Source organism: Amphibalanus amphitrite, unplaced genomic scaffold (genome assembly GCF_019059575.1).
Source record: "Amphibalanus amphitrite isolate SeventyFive unplaced genomic scaffold, NRLGWU_Aamphi_draft 000621F_arrow, whole genome shotgun sequence".
Lineage (NCBI taxonomy): Eukaryota > Metazoa > Arthropoda > Thecostraca > Balanomorpha > Balanidae > Amphibalanus > Amphibalanus amphitrite.
Window position 1 is genome coordinate 175,554 of NW_024882115.1, and position 25,772 is coordinate 201,325.

At 49.0% G+C, this 25,772-nt stretch overlaps 1 protein-coding gene across 1 annotated transcript in view; it reads right to left on the reverse strand.

Moving 5' to 3' along the window:
* LOC122363456 (chordin-like protein 1) overlaps positions 1-25,186 on the reverse strand; it is a 33,256-nt gene extending 8,070 nt beyond the window's left edge. The window contains exons 1-6 of the mRNA XM_043332743.1: positions 25,033-25,186; positions 12,567-12,700; positions 10,659-10,749; positions 9,672-9,850; positions 8,811-8,907; positions 4,911-5,070 (exon numbers count right to left, since the gene is read on the reverse strand). Coding sequence (XP_043188678.1) covers positions 4,911-5,070; positions 8,811-8,907; positions 9,672-9,850; positions 10,659-10,749; positions 12,567-12,700; positions 25,033-25,078 — 707 coding nt within the window. The 5' untranslated portion in view covers positions 25,079-25,186. The remainder of the gene's footprint in view (positions 1-4,910; positions 5,071-8,810; positions 8,908-9,671; positions 9,851-10,658; positions 10,750-12,566; positions 12,701-25,032) is intronic.
* Between the last annotated feature and the right edge of the window lie 586 nt (positions 25,187-25,772).

The window sequence follows — 25,772 nt, forward strand, 5'->3', positions numbered from 1 at the left end:
TTATTTCGAAGTTAAGCGACCAGTTGCTATAAATTCGATAAGCAAACACTTATTTTTTATATAAAAGCCTAGCTGATTAGTCCAACTCTAGTTGAATAATCAAGTACCTACTAAATTTTCCAGATGTGACACATATTGCGCACTTCAGACAAATGCGTTGCTAGGGCGTTGCTAAGGACTCTTTCGCATGTTTTGCTGCCTGGTTTTTGTTATGAAGTGAGGGAAGTGAGATGGACATGCTTTTTGATTTTTTTTTCTGGTTTTCTAGGACCGTCTCAATTATTTAACTTGACATACTTTTCTTGCTTTTTTATCCGAGGCTTTTCAATAATTGATAGATTCCAGCGTGGAAATAAAAGGGCGAGCAGGCCACAGGGGTAAAAGCAAGTCGACTGATAGTGAAATAAAAGGTAGAAGTGTCTGTTCCATTAGAAATTTAATGTGATGTGATGGAAAATGAAGCAACAGGATCAGACGCAAGAACCACCAATTAAACAGAACCAGCAAGCGCCATGCAATCAAAAAGCAGTCATGGTAACGTTTGATTAGCTTTCAGAAAACCTTGGAAGACGCCAGACGGTGAGCAATCAAGAGATCTTACTTGGATCTTACAAGACCAGTAGTTACTTGAAAACGAGAGCCGCCAGGAAAATCAGTAGATTCTTCAATGGCAGCACATCTCAACATCTATCTAGCAATTATTTGCACCAGCGAGGTGCTATCATTGTGTTTTGTGTCTGTATCCCTAACTGCTCAAAAAATATTTGTCAATAAATAAACAAACAAAATAATGCGTCTTTTTCTACTGAAAGTAAGTCCTCCAAGTGGCAGCCCGCTGCCATTCATAGGCAGCGGGATTCATATCCCGTCATTCATCCCCTGGGATGAATGACGGAAGGTACCTACCTAATTAATTGTCATCTATTCATTCCATTCATAGGCAATTCAGGGGCATCGATCGGCAGCGCCCTTACTGCATGGTACTGCGGATCGTCGATGGGTTTTTTTCTTGATGACTCCGACTCTGACTCAGACTTTCAAAAATCAACTCTGACTTTGATTTCAAATGTCGGCTCTGACTGACTCCGACTCCACAGCCCTAGCAGGTCTGCGGAGGCAATGGTTTTTTGGTGACTCCGACTCCGACTCTGGCTTTCAAAATCGACTCTGACACTGACTCTGGTCAGAACTGTCGACTCCGACCGACTACAACTCCGACTACGGAACCCTGAAAGGTCTGCGGAGGGGATCGAATTTCGGTGACTGACTCAGACTCCAGGCTTTTAAAATCTACTCTGACTCCGACTCGACGACTCAGGTCAGAACTGTCAACTCCGACCGACTTCATGACTCCGACTCCGGAGCCCTACTGGCAGCTATCACGCCAGGGAGCTGCAGATCGTATGTTCCGTGGCGGTTTATAGCATTAAAGTCGATAATGCGGCTGAATCGCACTATGAAACACCCTTATTGGCTGCAAGAACCACGAACGTTAGCGCATCGCCACTGGAAAACGTGACAGGTTATCGATTAATTGGCCCTGGATTTGGATAAATAACATGTTGATGATCATATTAGCACACATTTACATTACCATCTACCTCAAGGTTGCCCTTCAGGCGGCTCTAAACTATGGCAATTTCCCTATCTTCAACATGTAAATGCCCTCGGGCGTCCTCGTGGTGACGTAGGCATGGGAGTGCCAGGTTGGTAGGAACTAGACTTCGACGCCCCCTGCGTGCATGGTTGATATGCGACGAAGACCTTTCACAGCTTCTTGCATAGATCACTTGTGATCTCAGGTACCTAGTTGGCGTCTGAGTTTGAAGAAACTAATGTAGCAGGAGATTTCCATCCTGTATGGGCCGTATGGTGGTACCAGGACGCATCATATGAGGGAGCGTGCGTGCAGAGACTGAAGACGAGGGGAACCAGGTCCGCCACCTAAGGTCAATGGCCCACCCACTGTGTCGGCCTCCAGGCAATGCCAGGAGTCAGTAAACGCTTCTACCTCGGAGTTGGCTAAGCCGTCTAGACTTTGGCACCTTCCTAATTTCCAGCTTTAGGCAATGACATCTTCATCTTCATCTTCATCTTCGTTTTGCTTCTGTATATCTATACCGAGATAAAAACAGCACTAAGCTATGCCGGTATGCATGAATGATGACCTTTGCCAAATTGCTAGCCGACCTCCCGGAGTCCCGGAGTTGCAGAGACGGTTGACGAATGAGGGAGACGGATGGCATTCGTCGACTTCAGTTCAACATCAGCTGAGGGTTTGGACTGAGCCTGTAGAGTGCAGTGTGCAGTGTAAGGTCCGTTATCTTGAAAGGATACTGCTGGCAGCGGCCGTCACCAGGCACTGGTTCCAACTTCCATGACATGATATCTGCACCCGTCTCAAGTCATCAGCTGGTATAGAAGTGACACATGCCCAGAATTGGAGTCACGAGCAGTCGTGCACGCGTTCGGTCAGGCCAGTGCTGTCCGTCATAAGCAAAATTGCAAAACATATTTCTGTCATAATGGGGTGAGGATGGAGTTTCGGTGTTACTGTCCTGTGATGTTCTTGGCCAGCTTCCTTTCCATATGCTCAAACGCACATGCTGTGTGCGGGTTTGGGTGTTTGTGGGGGAGGGGCAAAGCTAAACTCATACAGCAGCCACCCGACGGTGGTGTAAAGCTTGCGCCCCTCCCTCATCCGTCTCTGCAACTCCGGGACTCGGGGAGGTCGGCTAGCAAATTGGCAAAGGTCATCATTCATGCATACCGGCATAGCTTAGTGCTGTTTTTATCTCGGTATAGATATACAGAAGCAATTGATAACTTCTTTATCTACTTCATGCCATATTTCCGTTAAAATACGGCATGCGAGTTATATGGTTATACTGTAACGGTTTTTAATGCCCCTTGCACCCAAATTGTATCGATAGGTCAATGTTCATGTCCTGGGGATTGGTCATTTCCTTTGCTGAATGAGACGACTCATTGAAAATTAGGTGGTTCCAATGAGAAAGCCTCGTTTGCTTTCTCATTGGAATTTTATTTTAGATCGCTGATTTTAGCCCTCTGACTACATAGCCATTCGTTCTAAGAGTTGCGGTCTTGTGTAGGTGGTAATGAATGTCTAAGCCAGAGTGAGTGTAAATGAGAATATGCTGTTTATTGACCAAAATGATATTTTTGGTGCTCTCTTTTACCGCTGCACGTCGAATATACCTACAGGCTACAACTAAAGCAATGTTGCACGGTGTCTAACAGCCATTAATACCACTGGAACACGTTGGCTTTGCATATTTATAGTCGTTGAAATGAAGTCATTTTTCCACTAAAATTAAAACTCCAATTTGCAAGCTTGCGACCCATAAAAGTGATCTAATATCGTTACTTCTGTCACTGCTATAGATCCAGAACAGAGCAAATAATGATAAAATCGACCCCGACCTGTTGGCATGGTAACCTTGTCCCAGCATAAAATAATGGTAATTTGGTCGATTTTCTGCTAAAATTGACATGTTCATTTTGAATTCGTGACCCCCAAAAATCGTTTGCCTTCGTTATTTTTGGCACAGATGGAATCAGAATAGACCAAATAATGGGAAAATTGACCCCAACTTGTTGGCATGGTAACTTTGTTCCAAAATTAAATAGTATTAATTTGGCCGATTTTTCGCTAAAATTGGCATTTTCAATTTGAATTCGCGACCCCTAGAAATGGTTTGATTTCGGTATTTTTGGCACAGATGGAATCAGAATAGACCAAATAATGGGAAAATCCACCCCCACCTAAAATTTGAAAAATTGACCCAAAAATGGGTACCCCTACTGCACATAAAAGTAAGGGTGGGTACAGCTACTAAGCATTTGAAACAATTATAAACAAAAACCACACAATGACAAAATGTCACGTCACATTTTATCATTCTAACTCCGACCGTCGCGACGGTCACATGTACCGATTTGACCGCACTGACACACCACTGGGCTGGGCTATTCATGGCCTGTCCTATAAGGTCAGCAGTGTACCGCACTCTGAATACTGCACCGACTAGCGGTCAGCACACGCTGATAAGGTCACAGAGTGGAACTGAACATGTTGCGCCCGGCTGCGGACACGGAATGTCCCGTACCGCGGCCTACCGAGCGCTGTCTGCAGCTGCAGCTGATATATCGTGACACTTTGTAGGTATCATTACTCCGTGACGCAGTGATAATTGATATGGACATACCGTCTTGATTAATCACTGCTGACTCGTCGCCCTTGAATCAGTTTTCGTTTAAATCTGATTTATAAAATAGAATAGCAAGGCTCATGGTTGGTGTTATTTTAGTGTTTAGAGCGGCGTTTTCGCGGGAGAATATCGGCAATAAAGTGTCTAGCGTTTCTAAAACGGGACAGTATATTGGTGGTACATAATTAAGTCATCACACAATGACGTCTCGATTACGACAGCGGGGAGGGATTCAGGAGGTGATAGATATTGATTGATGCGGCCAAGAATACATAGATGCTAAATCCAAATATTGGAATGCTGGGCACGACGACGGGTGACCACTGGCTGGTATACCTATGTCTTCTTTTTTTTTGTAGTAGTACATATGTAATGGTGTTCCCAGGTCAAGTGAATGTAAAGTTTTTTTGTTCTTTTTTTTTGTTTTTCAATGCACCCTTCTTCCGTGTTAACTTGAATGAATATTTTTGTTCTTTTTTTGTTTTTCAATGCACCCTTCTTTCGTGTTAACAGTATTGAATGAATATCCATTCAATAGTCACTCACGTTTGAAATGTTACTCACGTTTTGGTTGTGAGGCGTGAGCCTTGGACCACGGGTCTGGATAGTATGTAAGTGTCGTTCTGTGTAGTTAGAATAGTCAAATCCCGTCTTTATTCCACCGCGATCGACACTCACTTGACTCCCGAGACGCAGTCGTTTCCGGTACGCGGCGAGGGGCTCTGCACCGTGAAGGTACTCCTGCCCATGCCGATAATCTCCAGCGAATCGATGGAAGGCTTGTCCAGGACGTTGGTCGCCGCATGCAGCCGGTCATTCAGAAAACTGTGGCTCTCCTCTGGAAACAGATTGGGGGCTCTCGTCAGAGTAGTTGGGGAGCTTACCGCCCGAGGCGCTGCTGACCGACTGTAGGCGAGAGACGGCGAAGCCACGGCATGTAGGTGGGCTCATTGACTCTGAGCTGGGTGAATGACTGGGGAAGATGGCACGACGGTTGAGTAGTTTGGTCGGTGGTACTGGCCATCAAAGAATGACCGTGCTGATGACTTTTCAGGACGTTTCCATCAATCAAGCATGCAAATGCAAACTATGAATGACGCAAAGCAGCCTTAATGGCATCCGTCTGCACGCCAGAGCCGCCATTCAGCAGGCCGGCCTATGGCACGCGATCGTTGGCCATTCATTCATTCCAGTTCCGATCCGGATTTAGGTTCCGAATTCGTTGTGTTCAGTCCGGGTCAACAAAGCCAGAAAATAGTCGGCAGATTATTAGTCGAAATCAAAAGTGCCTCTATGAGTTCGTCAACTCATGATTTTCAAGCCGGTCAGGCCAAAACGGATCAAAAGGAGGCATTATTTCCAGTGGAATATTCGTGTTGCTGGATACATTTCCAGGGAGGCAGCTAAAAAAAAACCTCCCTACCGCATATCTTTGAATGAATCGTTTCAATCAACAAATTTATATGGATTGCAAGTCATTTTTTTTTCAGAAAGTATGCGGCTTCTTGAACGATCCTACCCTATTCACACGAAGGGTACCTAATCAAATAAATTTAGCTTGCCGCACTAAGAAACCCCATGGTTTTCTGAAGCACTCAATCTGTCAACAACTGTCTAGCGGCTAACAATAATTATATTTATCTAAGTAAATAAGCAAACTATAACGTTTTGATGGACAGCGCAATAGTTCATGATAGGAACCAACTTGATACTGCACCATGATGATCGCTATAATAAAGTGCCACTTTATTAGCACTGGACGTCTAAATGAACTATTTTTATTCCAAGCAAAATAAATTAAACTTGAATTCTCACAGCCGTACCAGACGTGATTGAAACATCGTAAGTAAAACGCATAATTGTCGCCGGCTCATCCACGGCTAGCCTTTAGCTGACCAACCGACGCTCATTAACTTACCAGGAAAACAAGAAGTCCAAGGAAAGCAAGAAAAATAAATAAAATAAACTATCGTTTATGTACCAGAAAACATATGAAACTGAAGAAAATGAGCAAAGAACACAAAATAAAAAATTGATGCCGAGGGTCAATACACCTTCATTCTTCAAGTACTAATGCACCGATATTGAGCTTGTGTTAGGATGTTCGACACACTACAAATGGCACTGCAGGCATTATTCGCACCTGCAGCATTGCCTAATTGGCCGTTTATGATTCAGCTGGTCACTGAGCAGGGTAATTACCATCCCCCAGCACTAATCCAAGTCGACGCAGCAGCAGACCGCTGGTAAGTGGTAAGGAGACTTCATACGTTGATCAATACACTGCCATTCGCAGCAGTCTGCCGCCATGAAAGCCGATCTGCTTATCCGCCTAACGCTTATCATCCCACCATTTTTTTTTGTCATTTACAATATTTATTATTTGTGCTGGCATCTTCAGATTTTGTTTTGCTTTTGAAAAGCCGCAATTCTTTAACTACGCTTCACGAAGTTCCGGCTAACAAGGCATTAAATCAAATTGACTCGACCTCCGCAGTAATCGCAATGCATTGCTCAATCTCCTTATATTTCATATAAACTCATGCAGCCGTTTCTAGCAAACATTGCATCACCCTCTAGCTCTGCTTATCTTCCGCTTTAAAAACATTGCTTATTTTTAATTTAAGTAAGACGCAGTAGCAAATCATACATTGGACAAATTGCTGAAAAAGCATTTAACGTCTGACTTGTTTCTTTAACCTGTCCTGCTCATGGGGTACGCTAATTTCATCAAACCTTATTTGCTACTTTTCCCGCACTGGCAAGAGACGACAGTCTTGTAGACAAGCCACGAAGGAAGCAAGTGGCTCATTTTATCAGACAAAGCTGCCTGAAATAAAGTTCTCGTGTCACTCTGGGTCACATTCACCGTAGAGTCCTGTACTTTAAGCCGCGGGCCGTGCCCCCGAGTGCAAATCACGTCCACGTAATGTGCCCGACGACGTGTCTAGAGAGGCCCACTCTCAGTTATCGTCAACTATTCGGCGTCATAAAGACACTGAATATGTGCCGGAATGAAGCCCAAGTCTCACAAGTGCCGCTTATTCCATGATGGCAATGTTTAGGATGCAGTTATTGTGGACGGGAATGTGGGCGAAGAATAAAAGCAGAATTTACTGAACTGCTCGCCGGCCATATGTGACGTCATCGGGTCGCTTTATTAATGCTCAGATAGTGAGCAGCAGACAGATAAACAGACAGACAGACCCGACCAGCCACATAGGGGAGAGTGAAGGGGAAAGAAAGAGAGGGTTATGAGAGAGGAGGGAGAAAGAAGAGAGAAAAAAAGAGAGGGAGAAAGAGAGAGAGAGAGAGAGAGAGAGAGAGAGAGAGAGAGAGAGAGAGAGAGAGAGAGAGAGAGAGAGAGAGAGAGAGAGAGAGAGAGAGAGGTGGGGAAAGAGTAAGGAATGAAAGAAAACAAATAATCGTGTGTGCATCAAGTAACACAAAATGCTCAGAGCACGGAAAGATAGGGCGTAAAAGTATAATTCACGACCAACGAGACATCATGAAAAACAGCTGATAGCCTGAGGCTGGCCATTTCAGCGCACAGTCTAGCCAAAGATCTGGACGCCCGCACCGTGCACACGGTACGGCGGTGATCTCAGCGGCCGCAGCTCCGGGAGGGCGGAGGGGGCAATCAGTCGCGTCGGGACCGGATTGGTATCGGTACCGAGCTCTCTCCGACCGATGAAGTCGCTCACTCGCCCACTTTGTCAGCGCTAAGAACGGCTCGGACGTAAATGACGCGGCCCAGACAGGCGGCGGTCGGACCGGGCCCGGTCGGCGGCCACAGCACCCCACTCGCCGCCGTCTATAGCCCCTTATGTAACGACGGACGGCAGTCCAGTGAAGCGGGCAGCGTGTCCTGACGTGTCTCCGCTGGCCCATCCTAATCCGCGCGGCGAGCCGACCGCCATATCATCGCGATCCTTAAATAGGCTGTTAAATACTTTGATTGAATATGATCGAGCATACAAAAATGCGTTGTATTGAAACAATAACGTGATGAGTTTTATCGGCGAAGCCGAGGGAAACAACTGTTCCAGAATTTGATCTTTTCTGTTTGGATATGAGGATCGGGTAATGCGCTTAAACTGCTCTTACAAGCTGAATACTCGTAATACACTTCAAGGCGAAACGTCAAATAAAATGGCGATACGACGCACAGAATCTGAGTCCTGCAAGTCGTTTCTAGCATGGATATGTCTCTGAATTTAGTATCCACTCACAGCGTGTCAGTGGCTGCGGGTTTTCAGTCAACGAAAAAAGAAAAGCGGGGAGTGAGGGCTATGGATACTTATCCGGGCAGACAAGACAACATTGGTCGTAACAAAGCAGGGGAGCGGGCCGTGGGTCGACAGGACAGGACGGGACAGGTCACAGGACAGCAATGACCGGAATAGAGCGGGAAGGCAGGACCAGGAGTAGCTACTCATCCGAACAGACGGGACAGTAGTGACTGGGACAAGAGAAGGGAGGGCGGACAGTGGGTTGATTCAAGACGGGACAGTGCTGGCCCGGACCCTGGACAGGACAGTAAGGACCAGTAAGGACCACAGGACAGTGTGTACTCACCGGGGCAGACGGGGCAGCAGTGGCCGGGCTTCTCGATCGGTTTGTCGCAGTAGGCGCGCGGACACTCCTCCAACGCACAGCGCACCGTGCTGTCAGACTGAAACGACAGAAACAGTTTCTCAGCGATATACAAGGGGACCAGCACCGGTAACCTGCGCTCTCGTCCATTAGAGCGTACACGTGACATCTTGGCACAACGACTCCGAGTGGCCCGCTGGCCGGAAGGCGGCGTTTTTGCCGCTTTGGCAGCTCTCCCAGCTGGCAGCGCGTCATGAGACCGTTCCCGCGTGGCTGTGCCGACGACTTCATCAGCCGCCGTGTGGCGTCGTTGTTATGACCGCGCCCCGACCCAGTGACGTCACGGCCCCCCATGAGGTCCCGCGGACTGGCCACCAGCCGGGCTCGGGGCCAGTTAAACGCTTCGTTAGATAACCATACTTCCTTCCTGTGGGCCGGCCACTCGATTCGGTAACGGCTGGCGGTGACGTCACCGGGTTAACGAGCGCCCCCGACGTGAGCAGCCGAGCGGAGACACTTAGCGGCGCACCGCAGACAAAACAATGGCAACCGGAACAGAACGAGGCGCAATCTGATTCAGACTTTGTGGAATTCTACCGTGTATTGTGGAGAACTTAAGAAACTACGCAAAACGCGTTGCTGACATCATTGAGGAGAATTTTTTTTTGGTAAACACGAGGCAAATGTATGTAGAAAGATAATGAACTCGGACGCTTTGTTTAATATCTCTTGGCTAAATCTTTTTTAATGGGATTGGCAATCTCAGCATGACTGACCCGTAGGCTGTACCGTTGGAATATACTATTTATCCGTGGCGATACACACCATTTCTCCAGCACTCACCTCACAGATGCACTGGACGCACTGCGAGGTCTTGGTGGGCTCGAGGCCGGTGTCGTTGGAGGTGAACTTCTCTCCCTGTCGGTAGCGGTGGCCGTTTCTGATGCACGGAGTGGATGAGGCTGAGCTAACGCGCACGTCCCGTGCCTGGGTCCGGAACGGCGGACCGCCCACGTCCGCCTCTGCCGAGTAGAGACATGGGTTAAAGATGAGACGAGACTCTGGCCATCTCACGTCTGCCACTACCGGGTCGGGGTTATAAGGTCAGAGATGAGAGCGTCACTTGGAAACAGCGTGTTAAGGTCATGTTGCAAGTAGTTTTTATTTAAACTAAGTCAGGCAAGTAAAATTTTGCTAATTAGGAATGGAATCCTAGAAAAGATGCTGTATCCTATGGGCGCAGGGTCAAGGCTGCTTGCACGGAATAGCTTAGTGGCTGCCAGCTGGCTAGCTTATTTATTTACGAGGTCGCTGGTCAGACGTCTAGACCGTCTGGCCAGCCTGGCGGCCAATCGTTCCCGAGAGCATATGACTGTTCCGTGCTGACATCGCCTCTACAATAACAAAAACAACAACAGCCCAAAGATCAAAGGTCGGTTTGGCCCCACTCCAGTACTGACATGACAGGTTAACCTAGCCGGCGCCAGCGTCTGCTTCGCCCGGACCGACAAGAGCTTGGAGCGCTATTTGTCGTATATCTTTGGGAGTTCAAAAGCCGTGGGTCAATAGCCATGCATACCAACCGCCTGGTAAATGCCGATAGTTGCTTCGAGTACAGTCTAGACACCCTAGTGTACAACTGTGCCATGATTTTGCAATAGTTGGCAGCTCTTGTGGGTAAAGAGAAGACTACTTTCAAGAACATTCCTCCAACAGCGACTAGGCTGCAGAATTCTTAAAGCGACCTATTTACCACTACTGAACCATCGTTAAACGTTCCTCAGCCCTGATCAACAGGCGCGATACTCCATGACCGGGCGATCAACTCACCGCTACAGATGTTACAGCACTCCAGGTCTTCCCGGGACGAGCCCCGACATGCCGAGGCGCAGTCAGTGTTGGTGCAGTTGAAACTGTTACCCTGAAACACGAGAGACCAGTCAGCACTGGTGCAGTTGAAACTGTTACCCTGAAACACGAGAGAAGAGTCAGTGCTGGTGCAGTTGAAACTGTTACCCTGAAACACGAGGGACCAGTCAGAGCTGGTGCAGTTAAAATTGTTATCCCCTTCCCTAAAAAAGAAACGTTAAAGGGAACTGAGCGCAAATTATCATTTTTCTCCAAAGCAGTTTTTGCTTTGAAGCGGCTCGATTAAAAAGGACGCACTTTGTACGATTAAATAATGTCATATCACAATCTGCCGTCAGTGTTCCTCGCTGACGCACATGTATTGCCACACAGTGTGTCGTCTGTGTGGCCGTCGGGATGGCGTAGGGAGCGGAGGGATGCCACTGACCGAGCGCCGCGCGCCTCGCTGCTGGAGTCGCTCCGAGCAGCTCGGGCCGCCGACCGACCGGCCAGGCGGTTGGACCGTCGGCCCGGTTATGATGCGATCCCACCCGGCCGTGCTGCGGCCCCAACTTTCAATGTTATGTAGGAGTCGCACACAGGCAGCCACAGTGACGAACCCCGCCTTCCGTCTCCAATCGTAAAACCACGACCATGAAAAAGTAAATTTCGTTCCGCCAGTAAAGTTTTACTTTCCACTTCCCGCTCCGGCCTTCTGCGTTATGTTATTATAACATTTGTTTTATGGTATCTGTTACATTATCACATGCCAGATCGGCCAAAGTTTACAGCTCTGACAATTTGGCAATGTCATGCATCGGGGGACCTAGTTGGGCCGAGAAGGGGAGGGCAGAGGGAGGGCAGTTGACAAGTTTTCCGACAGACTTCCGTGGTCCATCCATACGCACAAGCTCTACTTACTCAGATATTGAACAAAGAGAAATGAACTTTTGGTTTCCTGTTTATTACCTACTTCATAGAATAATGCCGTAATCACATTCACAACATAATATTCCCTCGTAAGAGCAGCTAACACATACTGAAAAGTTCATAATTTGGTCTCACTGTCTGGCCAAAATTAAGCACAGTTCTGCATCTGGCAACTGTCAGCGTCGCGTGGCCTGCTGCGTTGTGTATAGCTCTATTAGCCGCAGACAACTATTGAGTATGGTCAGCGCCCTAATGCCTATTACACTCTCACTCTGCTCCGGAGAGAGAGCGAGAGCGTCCCGACATTTTTAAGATAGCATACCATCACAGGCTCTCTCAGCTTTCATGTTGGAATCAATGGCCTGTAGAGCCATTCATGGAGTGTCCGGCCTCTCCCTAGCGAGCTGACCCGAGAGACCCGACTCTCCGAAACGCTGGCCCGCGACAGATGTCGTCCAAATCGAGTTAGCCGCAGCCTAATTTGACAGTAGCGGCGCGTGGACGCGGGGGTGGCGACTCCACTTCACCGGAAATGGCCAGAGCATGGGTGTCCGTGCGGGGTGCTGTAGGCAACTGAACAGCGACGCAGCAGACTACTAAACAGAGTCCGCAGACCACTGAACAGCCGTGGGGAGCAATTAACTAACAGCAGAGACTATGTATATGTAAAGACGGTGAACAAGTAAAGACCACAGGTCAATGGTCACTCTGCAGTGGAGGCCACGAAAACGAGAAAGACCAGAATGGTCACATTTACCTCCTCTCTGAGGTTAAACTTTTTATTGTTTCAATTTCAATTGTATTGTTTCCGTGTATTATATCGGTAAGAATAGGCCCACGAGTATAGTTGATTGCATGTTGGACGTTTTATACAACGTGGCAGAATAACAGCATTTACACTTGAACCGTCGTTGAGTACTGCCTAATCCTATCGACGTAGAGGGCATTGTGCGTGCTCACCTGGTGACATTTGCAGACGAGGCAGGTGCGTTCATTGCTTCCGTTATCCGAGACCCGGGGGTACCAGGTGTCTCCCGTTTGGTAAGTGGTGTTACCGAATCGACATGTTCTGTCGTTGGTCGGCATACCGCTCACTGAAACGCAAACAAAAAACGGACGCTGCGTCAGACATGGGCCGCACAAAGTTGTTACTGATCGCAGATGAAGAAACACCGAGTAGATGGCGCAGTAGTCTTTCTTTTCTCTGGTGTGCTTTCGCTAAGCCGGTATCAAGACATACAACAAATAAAGCCATGGCTATCTCTCATCAAGCCATCAACAATGCCGAGCCAGCTCTGCGAACAGAGTGAGCCTATCCAGACACGGGATATGTCGGGCCGTATGTCGACCGTCGGCGAGCGGCTGCTCGGCCAGACACCATGCGGACCGCTAAGACCGGCGATCTATCTCCACCGCGGTGCGGTTTCCGGCGAGACGGCGGCGCGGCTTAGTGCTGCTAACTATATACTGCTCGACAGCGCCGGCACCGTGGTCACTTGACTGTGAACTGGAGCCACAATGGGCGCCGGGATCACGGTCCGGATGTCCAGCCCACCGCCGCTCTGACAGCCGGCCACCGGCCGTGTACCGATGTCGCGCGCCGAGCTGGCCACACCGCCCTCCGAGAGGGAGGCGCTCTTCGTCTGGTGTTGATGCCATTATTGATGGATTTGGTCTAAATGTGAAAATACAGCACGCAATTCCACCTCTCTAGCCCCGCTGCGCTGTGGCGCGGACCGGCAGTGCCGCCCGCGGCTGGCACGTGTCGTGCGGCACAGCATACTTTCAGGCGTATATCACTAGTGCCATCTAGTGAGAAGCATGCTACCTAATCGACCATCCTGACAATATTCCTTCAGCGTTCGCCGGAGTTCGCCGGAGGCTAAATTGCAGCAAAAAAGACATGCTGAGAGACCCATAGAAGGGATATATAACTTCTAGAGCACTGGATAGTCACGCTTAGGGACAAATGCAATCGGAACAAACACTTCTTTTTCTATTAACGCTTGTCCTTTCCTCGAAAAACAGCGTGTTGATACAGCCCGCTATTTGCCCGCCGATTGAGTATCGCCGGTTATTTGATGGCGCCTGGCTGATCATTTACCCACATCCTCTATCATCTTCTTCCGACATCCGGTGACGTCATTGCTAGCCTATGACGTCACCACACGCCTATGACGTCACACATGACGTCATGTAACGCTATCAGCAATGTTGACAAACACTATGGAGCGAGAGGACTGTAGCACTAGCGGCGGCGGCGGCGGCGGCGGCGGCGGCGACAGGATCGATTGGGTTTGTCTCGGCCCGGGCCAGCCGGCGGGCCACGGCCTGCACCCGGCCGGCGGAGAGGGCGGGCCGCCGCCGCCGGGTCGCCGGGTCACTGACCTGACCCGGCGCGGCGGACGGCGCGGCGGCCGACTACGAGTGCACCAGAGGCGTGGTCTGGACACATAGAGTCGTGGGTTAGTGAGGAATAGCTTGGGATAGGTAAAAGTTTGCGAAAAAGTATGAGGAATATACTTTCTGAAGACTTGCAATTACTCCGCCAGACATTGTCCGCACATACTTGTACCAGTGCAACGGTAACCCAAATAACACACGCTAGGGCCCCCATCACAAACTATAATAACGTAATCTCTGTATGACGCCATCAGCTCTGCCGAGTTCAACGATTCCCTCTATCCCCGGGGTCAGTGCGGACCTAGTGGAACGATGAGTCAGTCGGAGCTAGACCGCCAGTCTGACCCCGTCCGAGACACAATCGACAGATACCGCGCCATTGATAACGTCGAACGGGCGTCAGTGACGGTAACGACGCGCCGACGGGCGTGATCGAGGCGAGACTGATGCGTCCACACACAAACACAGGCTGGGAAACTGTGCTCACAGTGTCCGCGTGTTTTGTGGGATTGTTGATCGTCCGATTAAATCTGTAGACGATCGTGATAAAAATTGTGACTAAGGGAACTAGACAAGCAATAAACCTCTTCAATGCACGCAAATCATAGGTCATAGAAATAGCGGCATGAGACGTTTTTAACGTTTTACGACGAGGAAATGTATTTACTAGAAATTCATCTCATCCTTCTTTTCTCACAAAATGTTTTATAAGGTAGGATGAAATACAGCTATTTTGTTCTTATGTTAAACGATAAAGCATACTTTTTACTTTAAATACTGGTCCCGGAACTACATATATCGCTGGATAATCAATACTCAACCAGCGAACTTTCATCCAATTCGCTCTGAGTGACTTCCTTCATTCCACAAAACACACTCATATTAGTTAAATAAAAATTCGATTGCTGTGTAAATTAGAGTGTCTACTTAATGCAAAGGCCCAATAACTTCTCATGACGTTGTCATTTTCTTCCAGCAAATTCGGACCGAGTCATTTGTTTCAGATATCTTCAAACAGCCTCTTCCTGGAAACAAACGGTGAATATTTCTAATTTATCACAGCAATCGTTCTTCAAAACGGACTTGCATTGCTCAGCTGTATGCATTCTGAGCGGCCGTGCGGATATCTTTCGGCCATTGTATCTGTTTACGCCTGCAGTCCCGGCTGCCAGTTGCATCAGGCGGCCGCGCCAGTAATCTGGCAAATTGGCGACGACTCGGCGGCGCGGTCCGGGCCGGCCTGCAGCGGGCGACGACGGGTGTCTGGCTGTCGGCAGAGAGGCTGAGCTGCCACAGCTCCCGGCCACGATGCGTTGTCATGTGGCAGACGAGTCGAGCTGCAGCCGCCGGGTCGGAGGGCGCCCGGGCCGGGCCGGGAGGGGCGTCTGCAGACCACCACCCCGGCCGCAGATTCGGTGGCCCGGCTGGGGGAGGGGGGAGGGGGCACCCGGCCCGTCTGACCGTCTGGAACCAGCCCGTCTGGTCGGCCCTTCAGAGGCGTTCTGCGAGACCTCTGAGGTGATAAGTGGCGTTGAGGTGGAGGCAGAGGTTTGGACTTGTCAGAATACCTGTCGGTTACCACAACGGATCTCTTAGCACCCCCATGCGTGAAAACCGCATTATACCCAGCTCAAGAAAGCAGTAGCTTAGGTCGTGATCTCTGAACTTCTGTTCGTATTTTCGGGCCAGCTCCAAGTCCACGGGGATTCTCTGCGGGATATCGGATCCCGTTGGTTTCTAGAGGCCCGCCTGGGTGGCGGAGAGTGTTGCACTGTTGCTGGGCCAAACTTTCATCCTGGAAAGAGCCAGTGCCGGTCGAGACGTCCTGTGTCGTCACCGACCCCCACCCAGGCTGGAGTCAACCCGTCACTGCCAGGCAGCCCCGGATTCACACCACGAGAACGAGGTCTTTTCTTCAAACATACCCCAGTGAGGTTCGCCTCGTGTTTGCCTACTTGAAGTCTGGGTATAGCCGTACAATCCAAGTGCCCCCTGTCGCCCACGTAGCGACAGGGGGCAGACGAGATTCGAAAAGTCCAATGTGATTTGGGCAGATAATGTTCGATGTTATTCGCTTGGTTTTGATGAGAATCCCGTACAATTACAAAAACGTGTCATGAATTCGACCTGAGTAACGTAAATTTATTGCGTAAATTATTGCGCGTAAATAAATACGTTATATTTATAACGTAAAGTATTGCGCCAGTCTCATTTCGAAAAGTAGCGTCGCCTGGCATGATCTGTTGACTTGTCATCAGGTGATTAGTCGCCATGTGTTTGTGCGAAAGTTAAGTCGAAAAAGAGTACCAAAAGCCGTCAATTGGGTTATTTAAACACCTACCCCTTCGCAAGGTGCCAATAAGATGGGACCCAGCCTGGAGCTATAGTTATTTGCTGTTTATTTTCCAAGAACCTGATATACCAATAAATATGCTCACAAGATAGTGATTCTGCCTGCAAAGTTTTGTTTCCAATGTGCGCACAGACCATTACTGTAATTTAAAGTGCTTCACCAAACAAAATAAATCGGTTTCAGCCCATTCCAAGTATCCAAAACTGCACTCTTCAACAGGCTATTGGCGGATGCCGACTAGGTAACGAGCCGTTACTCACTGCCACCTCATGGAAGTCTCTCAGCGCTCAACAAACACGCGCCCACATTCGACCATTCCAGCTGAGATCCACCCCTTCCCCAACCCCAGCTAGAGTTTCCTCTGGAGGAATCCTCTGCTCCTGTGAGCAGGGCAGCGGCTCCTTCCATCTCTAACCATGAGATAACCTAACCACACCCTCCTCTTGCCACTCCCTCTCCATCTCCGTACAATAGCGACTGCTCTCATCGCTTACGTATCCGTCTGCTAGGATGGATATCTGGGGCGGGAGTGGCGGGCGAGGGTGGCGGGGGCGGCGGCAGGGGGGGGGTCGGACCGTCAGACGGGCGTGGGAGGAGTGGTGAACATGGCGCAAAACGACGACGTGGGCGGAAACGGATGAGCGTCGCGAGCCTGGCGCGAAAAACGCCCGCCAGCCGTCCGCAGCCGGGCGCTGACTGATTGGTGTACTCGCCCCGGCCGAATCGAACACAACCCCAACCGGAAGCCAGAGCAGGAGAGGAAGTGCAGAAACACGCGGTGGGAGGGAACACATGAACTAATGAAAATAGAAATTAGGAAGAAGAGATGAGGAGCGAGGAAAGGGGATAGAAAACAGATAAATAGAAGAAGTTGAAGACAGACTTTGAGCTGAAACATTATACATCTCGAGATACAAAGACTTTTGATGAAAACACATTCGATTTGCCAAGATGCAATCTCCCATGATAGCCTAGTGCCTAATCAAGAAATTATGAAGATAAAAACCTTTATAGCATTTTGAGCTTTTGAAAAATGCAAAAAAAGGTAGTAAAAAGGTGCCCCGACCGCCATGTCACCTGCACAAAACAATGCCTCAGCGACTAATTTATGGCCATTAATTATTCACAAGCAGTTTATTTTTCTGGGTAGAGATCCAAAAGATGCACTTGGTCTGGGTTCCCCTAACATCGTTTTGCTGTCTAAAGCAGCGTTTCAGCTAGTGGCGTCTCTGGTCCCTGTCTTGGCTAGCCAGTGGCCATACCGCTGTAAAGACGGACCCGCCGACTTAAGCCACGCCTCACGGCAAAGCCGTCCGCTTATAGCCCCGGCCAAACAATGACCAGGCGAATTAGCCGTCCCATTATACCTTGTCACGCGGTCGGTCATCCATCATCTCTGCAGAGAGGCCCCGATACGGCGGCGCCGTCCTGTCTGGGGGTGAGACCCCGCCGTCTGGCCACGCCTTATACTATAGATAGAGTACTATAGAGTGACTGTGATGCAGATACTACACATACTGAGATACTTCTGTAGAACCCACGCGAAATTCAATGAAGTTTGACATCGAAGCTGTACACCAACCGTTTCGTCACGTATGCAAGCTCCTTCACCAATAGGCATCTGTGACCAACCCGTAAAAGGAAAGCTGCTTTTAAGCAGCTTTTCCAAAAAAATAGATTCCCTTTCCAAAAAATAGCTAAATGTTGTCATGTGCCTTGATTTTATTCTACAGGCCGTACTTATATGCAGTCTGCATGACCCAAAAGATAAATGCAATTCAAGCATGGCAAGAAGCATTTTATTGCTTTTTTCAGCAATTAAAAAGAACACAATTAGAAGAGCCCACTGCTGATTGTGAAGTCGCTAGCATCAGACATGGCCCACTTTCTTGGCTGACGCAATAGGGGAGATCCGTGTAAGACGCCCAGGGTCGGTAAGAGGCCCCATCGCTTTTTTTACCAAACCAATAATGTTATTTATTTTTTAATGTTCTTGTAAAGCAGAAGCCCTCTTGAAACAACAACTCACGAAACCTGAGGTATCAGGTGCGTCGCAGCGACTTTTGGTAAGCCTGTTTCTGTTTTTGCCCCTTTACTTGCTAGATATATGCATCTTTATCACCCTTATATATCTGAAAAAACAATGACTATCAAATGCAATCTTATCTCATCGAAATTGTCACATGTTAGCTTCAGAATAGACCATGTTCTGGTGCGCTGCAAATGTCTCATAAACCATAAATATTGTGACGTTAAAACACTGCATTTTTTTAAGAGGCCCTCCCTTCGAGGATTATAAAACGCCCCCCCGATAAAAAACGCCCCCGATGCTAAAACGCCTGCACCTGCGGCAGGCGTGGCATTCTTTTTTCAAGGAGTTTGTTTTTGTTTCTTTTTTTCTGTTTCTTTTTCTAGAGGTAATAGGTACAATTTTCGTTGGTCATCAGCGTTTGGTTGTGCTAGTTTTCGCATTGTTCGAACGCTTTGGAAGTGTTATTGGTTTCGATAACACCGTATTTGCTTAGCTTTTCGAAATAAAAGGCCTTGCAGCTGTGTTCGCAAAACGTCTTTTACAAGTCGACTTGCCTTGTTAAACGCCCGAGGGGGGGGGGCGTCTTACCATACCCATAGTGTAAGAGGCCCTTTTGCAACTTTTTCCAAAATGTTAAAGTTTACGGTTTGTGTACCCCCTAGATTCATTTTGAATGCAAATATGTATGGGAAAATGATGCATGCTCACAGCGCATGCACACGTTAGCTCTTAAATATTATCAGTTGTCTAAAAATAGCAACTGAGCTTAAGGGGGGGCCTCCTGCACCACTCTCCCCTACTATTGGCATAACGTGACGACTGTGGTGTCATTAATATGGGCACAGCCAATCAGCCAAACTGTCGAATACAACTTGTGAAAATAGCTCATCTGCAAATCGTTGCATCACACAAAACCGCCGCCAAGTGTGCCGCCCTTCCCAGTAGGGCGTCACGCACGCCACACTGCGGCCCGCGTGCGCCGGATATGCCACGCGGAGCCGCGCCGGATCTGCGCCAATTTATCGCGCGCCGAGTTCGTCGCTCCGAGAAGACCGCTGCGGCGGTGTTCGTCTTTCTATCGGGTACTGGCACGGCGACAGTGGAAACACACCCACGGCGAACTGGAAATTTCCTTCACTCTAGTCAGGCTGCGTATCGGAGCAATAGCTTGCCACAGCGCTTGGTCGCCATCGTAATCACTGTAGTCAGCCAAAGATGATGCACCAGGCAAATGAAAAAAGCAGTTTACGAAATCAGATTTTTTGTCTCTTATTCTCTGGTTGATGCAATTAAAATGAACATTTTGTCTGGAAAACCAATTTCTTCCTTTTGTATAAAAATAGCAATGATCATATCATAGTACGATAAGCGCTTAGTGTGATGTCATTCAACAAGTTGTCACTTCTTTTTAGCAATGAGCATACTGCACAGCATATATGTAATCCTCTAGATCTCTCATGAAACATGGATCGAAAGCGAGAGTAACACAAGGGACGCAAACGGAGCGTGGGCACCGCAGCATTCCGTCACAGACACTGCTTAGACCACGCCGTTTTCATTAGCATAAACATCCGCGTTCGGCCGTCAACTAAGTGGCCGCCGTATACACTGACGCGCCGGCCGGCTGTGTGCACAACCATCAGGCCGCCTTTCCAGTTAGCGGCGCGCTAATGTCAGGTAAACAGTTTCTCTGGATTATGGGCCCGTTCGCCGAACAAGCCATGTGCCGCGCCGCCACCGCCCCCGCCGCCGCCCAGAGCTCCGCTAGAGCCGGTGGATAGCGCCCCCACTCGAAGCTAATCTGCACCGAGCTGTTGAGAGTGGAGTCTGGTGACCTTTTGACTCGCGACCTTTTGACTCGAGGGATAGAGTCAAGAAAAGAGTGATCTGAGTCGAGGGAAGCTGAAGGCATGAGGTGACTCACCACTGCTCAAGAAGACAAGGTGCTTTTGTGCAAGGAGAGCAAATCGTTGTAGATTTCGTAACGAATTCACAGGATGCTCGACAAATATTATACGAATAAGTTGTGAGCTTTCTAACAAATATTATAGGCATTTATTTTACACTAGGCAGTCAGACAGCTTATTAACACGATTCGGCGCATTCGTGCCTGCAACTTCATACCTTCATGTAAGAGATACGAATCACTTTAAAATGTGATTCAAACGCTCCCGCAGAGCTCGAAACAAGCTACGTTATTTTACGACATTTGAGTTGCCACAGTAGGCTTGCCCAGACTGACTGGCGCCCCTAGTTTGCCCAACGTAGTTCGCCCAACGTAGTTCGCTATTGTGACTCCGCTGGCCAGCTGGGCCTGAAACTACAGTCCGACGATCGAGGCATACCAATACTCCAGCGTACGGTTGTAATGACTGTCAATTATCCCGTGCGTGATGTCATCCCATTATTAGGCCCACGCGACAATAAAATGCTATCGCACATTCAGAACCTTAAATGATATATGACTGAGTTTATGTGGTTACATTTATGTGCGATCCAATCAGCCAACTGAACCTATTAATAGCATCCCTGCACGAGGTATGTCATTTTCTATCTTATCTCATGTTTCAGATAGTTATTATAGAGCCGGCGGCCAGTGAATCTTTTTCGGCAGCGACAGCGATCTCCCGGACGCGGGCTCGTCTCCCGGAGCCCGGAGCCGGTCCGATCGGGGCTGGGTCGGTCGGGCCGGCGGCGGTGGTGGCCCGGGTGGCCCCCTCCCCCTCCCCCGGACAGCCCCGCCCCTGTCTCGTGCCGCCGCCCAGACGGCCGTCCGCGCCGGCCGAGAGCCATCGGGTGACGTCATCGCGGGCCATCCCTCAGGCCCAGTTGGCAGCGCCGAGCGGCCAGTGACGTCACGACCCCCAATGACCGGTGCCGACATCTCACGGGTGGGTACCGAAACCCGCCCAGCACTGTTCATCGCCCCAGGCCACTCAGGAGCCGCCGGTTTCAAAGTTGTCCGAGGCCGACTCCGGCTGAGCCGTAGTCAAAAGCTCTTTGCGGAATTTTTCAGCCAAAGGGAATCACTGCCTTTGACTGCGCATAAAGCAAACAGACTTGAGACTTGTTCGACAGGCATCCGGCGGTCCATTCAGAATAAAATGGCTTCATTGATTCGTTGTTAAGACGTCTAGACGAGCAGCGATTTAGCCTTCATGACGATGCACTTGGCGTGGGTGGAACACTGCAATGTGCGGGGGCGAAACGAAACTGGCTGTCGAGCATAATGCCAGGAGAATGCATGTCTGAGTCTCATAACTCAAACAGCCACCCAGATAAAATCAAGAAGTAGCACAAATATGTCAACTAATTAGTCCTTTTTAGTTAAAAGCGGAAACTGGTTATGGGATCGTTTATCAAAAGAATGATTTAGCAGCGCAGTGGTTTTTACATTTGAATAAATAATTCTTAGGACGATCAAGTGCTTTCGTAAGAAATGAAAACCTGATCCAGCCGACCAGACGACATCAGAAGCTTCAACAATATTTAGAAAACACAATGTTATGACAATCAGCACTGGACCTCCACGTCCATGTCTGTGCGTGCATATAGATCAGAAAAAAGATCCAGTTGAACGGTGGAGCTGTTTTCTTCTCAGGTCAAAGGCCCTTGCCTCGGTCTATTTACCGCCTATTCGCTGCTCTGTAGGTAGCTCGATGCGGTTCGCAGCACGCCAGTCTCCCTGCACACGGAAGTGGCGACAGACACATGGGTCTCGGGCCTGTCGAGCGACCTGTCCTGGGGCTATATCGGGCCGCGAGCGCGTCGCCGCCCCGCGAGCGCCGCCTCTCGTTGAGCGCAAATAGATTGCGTTTGCGCCATGAGTCTTCACAGACGACTGTTGCCCGATACTAGGGTAAGAAAACAAGCAACAACCGACGCAGAGATCTCGACGGTCTAATTCAACACCGGCCTGCCGCGCCGAATTCATGATAGTGTAGCGTCGAGATTTGGGGCTGGACGTGTCGTCCTACCCTATAATAAAAGCCGAACTTCGTCCCAGATATGGGTGACTAAGGACTAGGGGAAATTAGGCCGCCCTTGACCTGAATTGTAGGAAAGGCACGTAGCACTCATCCGGTATAGGAAATCGGAAAGTGGCAGGGCAAAGTGACTTGGATGACAGGGTGTGGAGAAAGGGAGATCGGAGAGAGGGGGAGAGAGGAAAAAGGGGAGAGAGGAGGGAGAGAGAAGAGAAAGAGATGAGGGAAGAGTGAGTGAGTGAGTGAGTGAGTGAGTGAGTGAGTGAGTGAGTGAGTGAGTGAGTGAGTGAGTGAGTGAGTGAGTGAGTGAGTGAGTGAGTGAGTGAGTGAGTGAGTGAGTGAGTGAGAGAGAAGGAGAGGGGAGAGAGAAAGATGAGGAGAGAGAGAGAGAGAGAGAGAGAGAGAGAGAGAGAGAGAGAGAGAGAGAGAGAGAGAGAGAGAGAGAGAGAGAGAGAGAGAGAGAGAGAGAAAGAGACAGAGACAGAGACAGAGCAGGGGAGCGGACGGCGCGGAGGGAGGAGGGTGCGCACCGTGCCCGTGCCGCGAGGAGCGGCTGCTACGGCGGCGGCGGCCCGACCAGCCGTGCTCGTGGGCGTGGCTCTGATGAGATCCTGCACCACCATTAATCAATGGGGGCGTGATGATAACGGGCTTGATATGGCCGTAATAGGGCGTGAAAACAGGTGCGGAACGCCGTGCCCCGCCCGTGCCCGCGACACGTGCTCAGCTTGGGATAGATCGAGATAGGCATCGAGGGTACTCTTCAAAAATAAATAACGTAACCGAGCGAGTGGGTCACAACTCACAAGAACGACACAATACCCAATCGCCGTACCGCGTTTCACTTGAACCCGGTGACCGGTTGTGAACTATACGGAAAGCATGATTGATTAGTATGCCTGACAGGCTAGGAGAACGGGAACCATTTGTTCATGTTTCGGGCGCTGGGAGCTCCCCGATCCCTTTAGGACCGACCGAGTCGACCCCACCAGCTCCCCACCGGAGAGATGTAGCGATTGGTCGTCAGAAGGCACCCAGTCGCCAATGGGTCGAATCGATTGCTCGGGGTGGGGAGGGGGAGGGGCGCCTCCCTTGGGGGTCATTCGGTCACGTGAGGTCTGCAGAAAAGGGGTCGGGGGTCTGCTCTCTAGTAGTCACAAGGTCACGAACTCGCGAGATAAGAACATGACGTGTCAAGTCAAGTCGTTACCAGGGCCGACTAATCTAGTGCATCAAAGAAGTTATAATTATGCGAAACGATGAGAGGACAATAAAACAGTTGTGGTGTTTACGATGCACCATATGCTGAATTCGAATTTTAACATTATTGGGAAAACATTGCACTGTAGTTGTTGCTGTAACGCAACACATGGCTCACTGTAATTTATTGGCAACTGTAGCAAGAATAAGTGGCTATTATCTATGGAAATGCTGATGTCCCTTATAAGCTATACCTAAAATAATGTTTGACAAAACTATTATTTGGAAACAAAAAATGTGTGAATAATATCATTTTTTTCTGTAAGCATTGATGATGCGAAAATTTTATCTTAAAATTGTTTTGAATACAAAGCGTACTTAGTTACAAAACAATGCAAATTACAAACCAAACTTAAATATCGTTTCACATTTTGAAAAGAAGAGGACTGCAAAAGCTGCGTGACTGGGTACTGGATAAGTATGCTGTATCTTGTAAGCCATGTACACATCATTGTGCCCCGTCCAATGTCAAGTCACTCTGTAACCTACTAACTGAGTCAAACAGGGCTCTAAGAGCGAAGGAGAGTTGGATGTCCCACATTGGCGTACTCTGCATTCATTGAACCGTGCCTTGAAACCACTGAAAAACGAAGATGCCAGCTTTATCACTTCCGGTGGCATAGCTGGAGGACTTATGAGATAAAAACCGGCACCCTGCAAAATCCTTAATCCACGGAATAACGACTCAAGAGCCTGCGGAATGTCTCGGTCACTTATCATTCACTAATGATCCTTCGACCTGCTAATGTGCAAGCTATGCAGATACACTCACGTACAATAGCTTCTCGCTTTCTATTACTTTCGATAACTAATTCTTAATGAAACTACCAATTTCAATTGACGACACTGAGTTCTTTTATCTAATTTGACAAGTAAGTACGCCAATAAACTTAAGCTGATAAAAGTAAACTGCTGGACCCTGTGTGAAAGATTGCGATAGATTCCGAACTTCTTTACTCGCTTTGATACCTATCCATATCACTTATCAGGATTGTCGGAATAGGAAACAGTTTCCGCGATTAATGCGAGAAGTTGCTCTTTTTATCACAGTGAATTATCCTGCTCCCGAAAGTCAACGCTGACCTTTCTCCTGCTTTAATTGACTGATCAATTCGATATGCCGTTATGCCGTCTCTACCTCCATTCTTTGACATTTCGCAATCGAAGTGGTCGGTTACTTTTCACCTGCGCTAGCAAGCACTTAACTGGTGACCGACACTGACCCCCGGTAACCCGTCACTGACCCTTGATGACCCATCACTGGCCCATGATGACCCGTCACTGACCCATATTGACCCGTCACTGACCCATATTGACCCGTCACTGACCCTTGATGACCCATCACTGACCCCATGTTGACCCGTCACTGACCCCCGGTGACCCGGCACTGACCTGTGAGCGGCAGCACAGTCAGGGTGAGCAGAACCGCCGGAGTCATGACGTTGCCAGCCGGCCGATGCGATTGTGGACGTCGCCGTCGCCGGCAGCCGCGCTCGTTATATAGGCCGGCCTGGTCGGCAGCGGTGCGCGCGCGCGGCCGCCCGCCCCGCCGACCGGCACACACTGCCCGCCGCGCCGCAGGACGGTCACAATAGCTCGGCCAGAACAGCCAATAGAATCACCGGCTCACAGAGGGGAAGGTCGCAGCTGGGCCCGCGCACTCAATGAGGATTCCAGTCCGGATTAGAGGGGTGCTCAGGTGGCGGGCCAGCGAGGGTTGAGGACCGAGACATGTGGCTGTCACGTGGTTTCAAACAGCGCCGCGGCAGATCGAGCGCGGTATGTTCAAAGAGTGGTGAGTAGCACAGGTAAGCAATTAGCTGTTGCAAACGCGAAGTGTAATGTTACATGAAGATAGCGACGAAATCTATGTATAGTGTATTTGCTGATTCAGGCGTTTATCCTTATTATCACTAGCGCATCTCATAAGCTGTTGTCTGATTCCGTGATCTGTGCATTAGTCATTTTTTTCGAGGCATACCTAATCAGAAGCATTTACACCAAAGCAATCAACGGCTTAGGTGTTGTCTTTGATTATTTAGAACTTTCCAAGACAGTAAGTTTATTATGTAACAAAACCCAAACAATTCTAGGATTGCTCTGTCGTAACAAGATTCGAAATTAAAAAAATA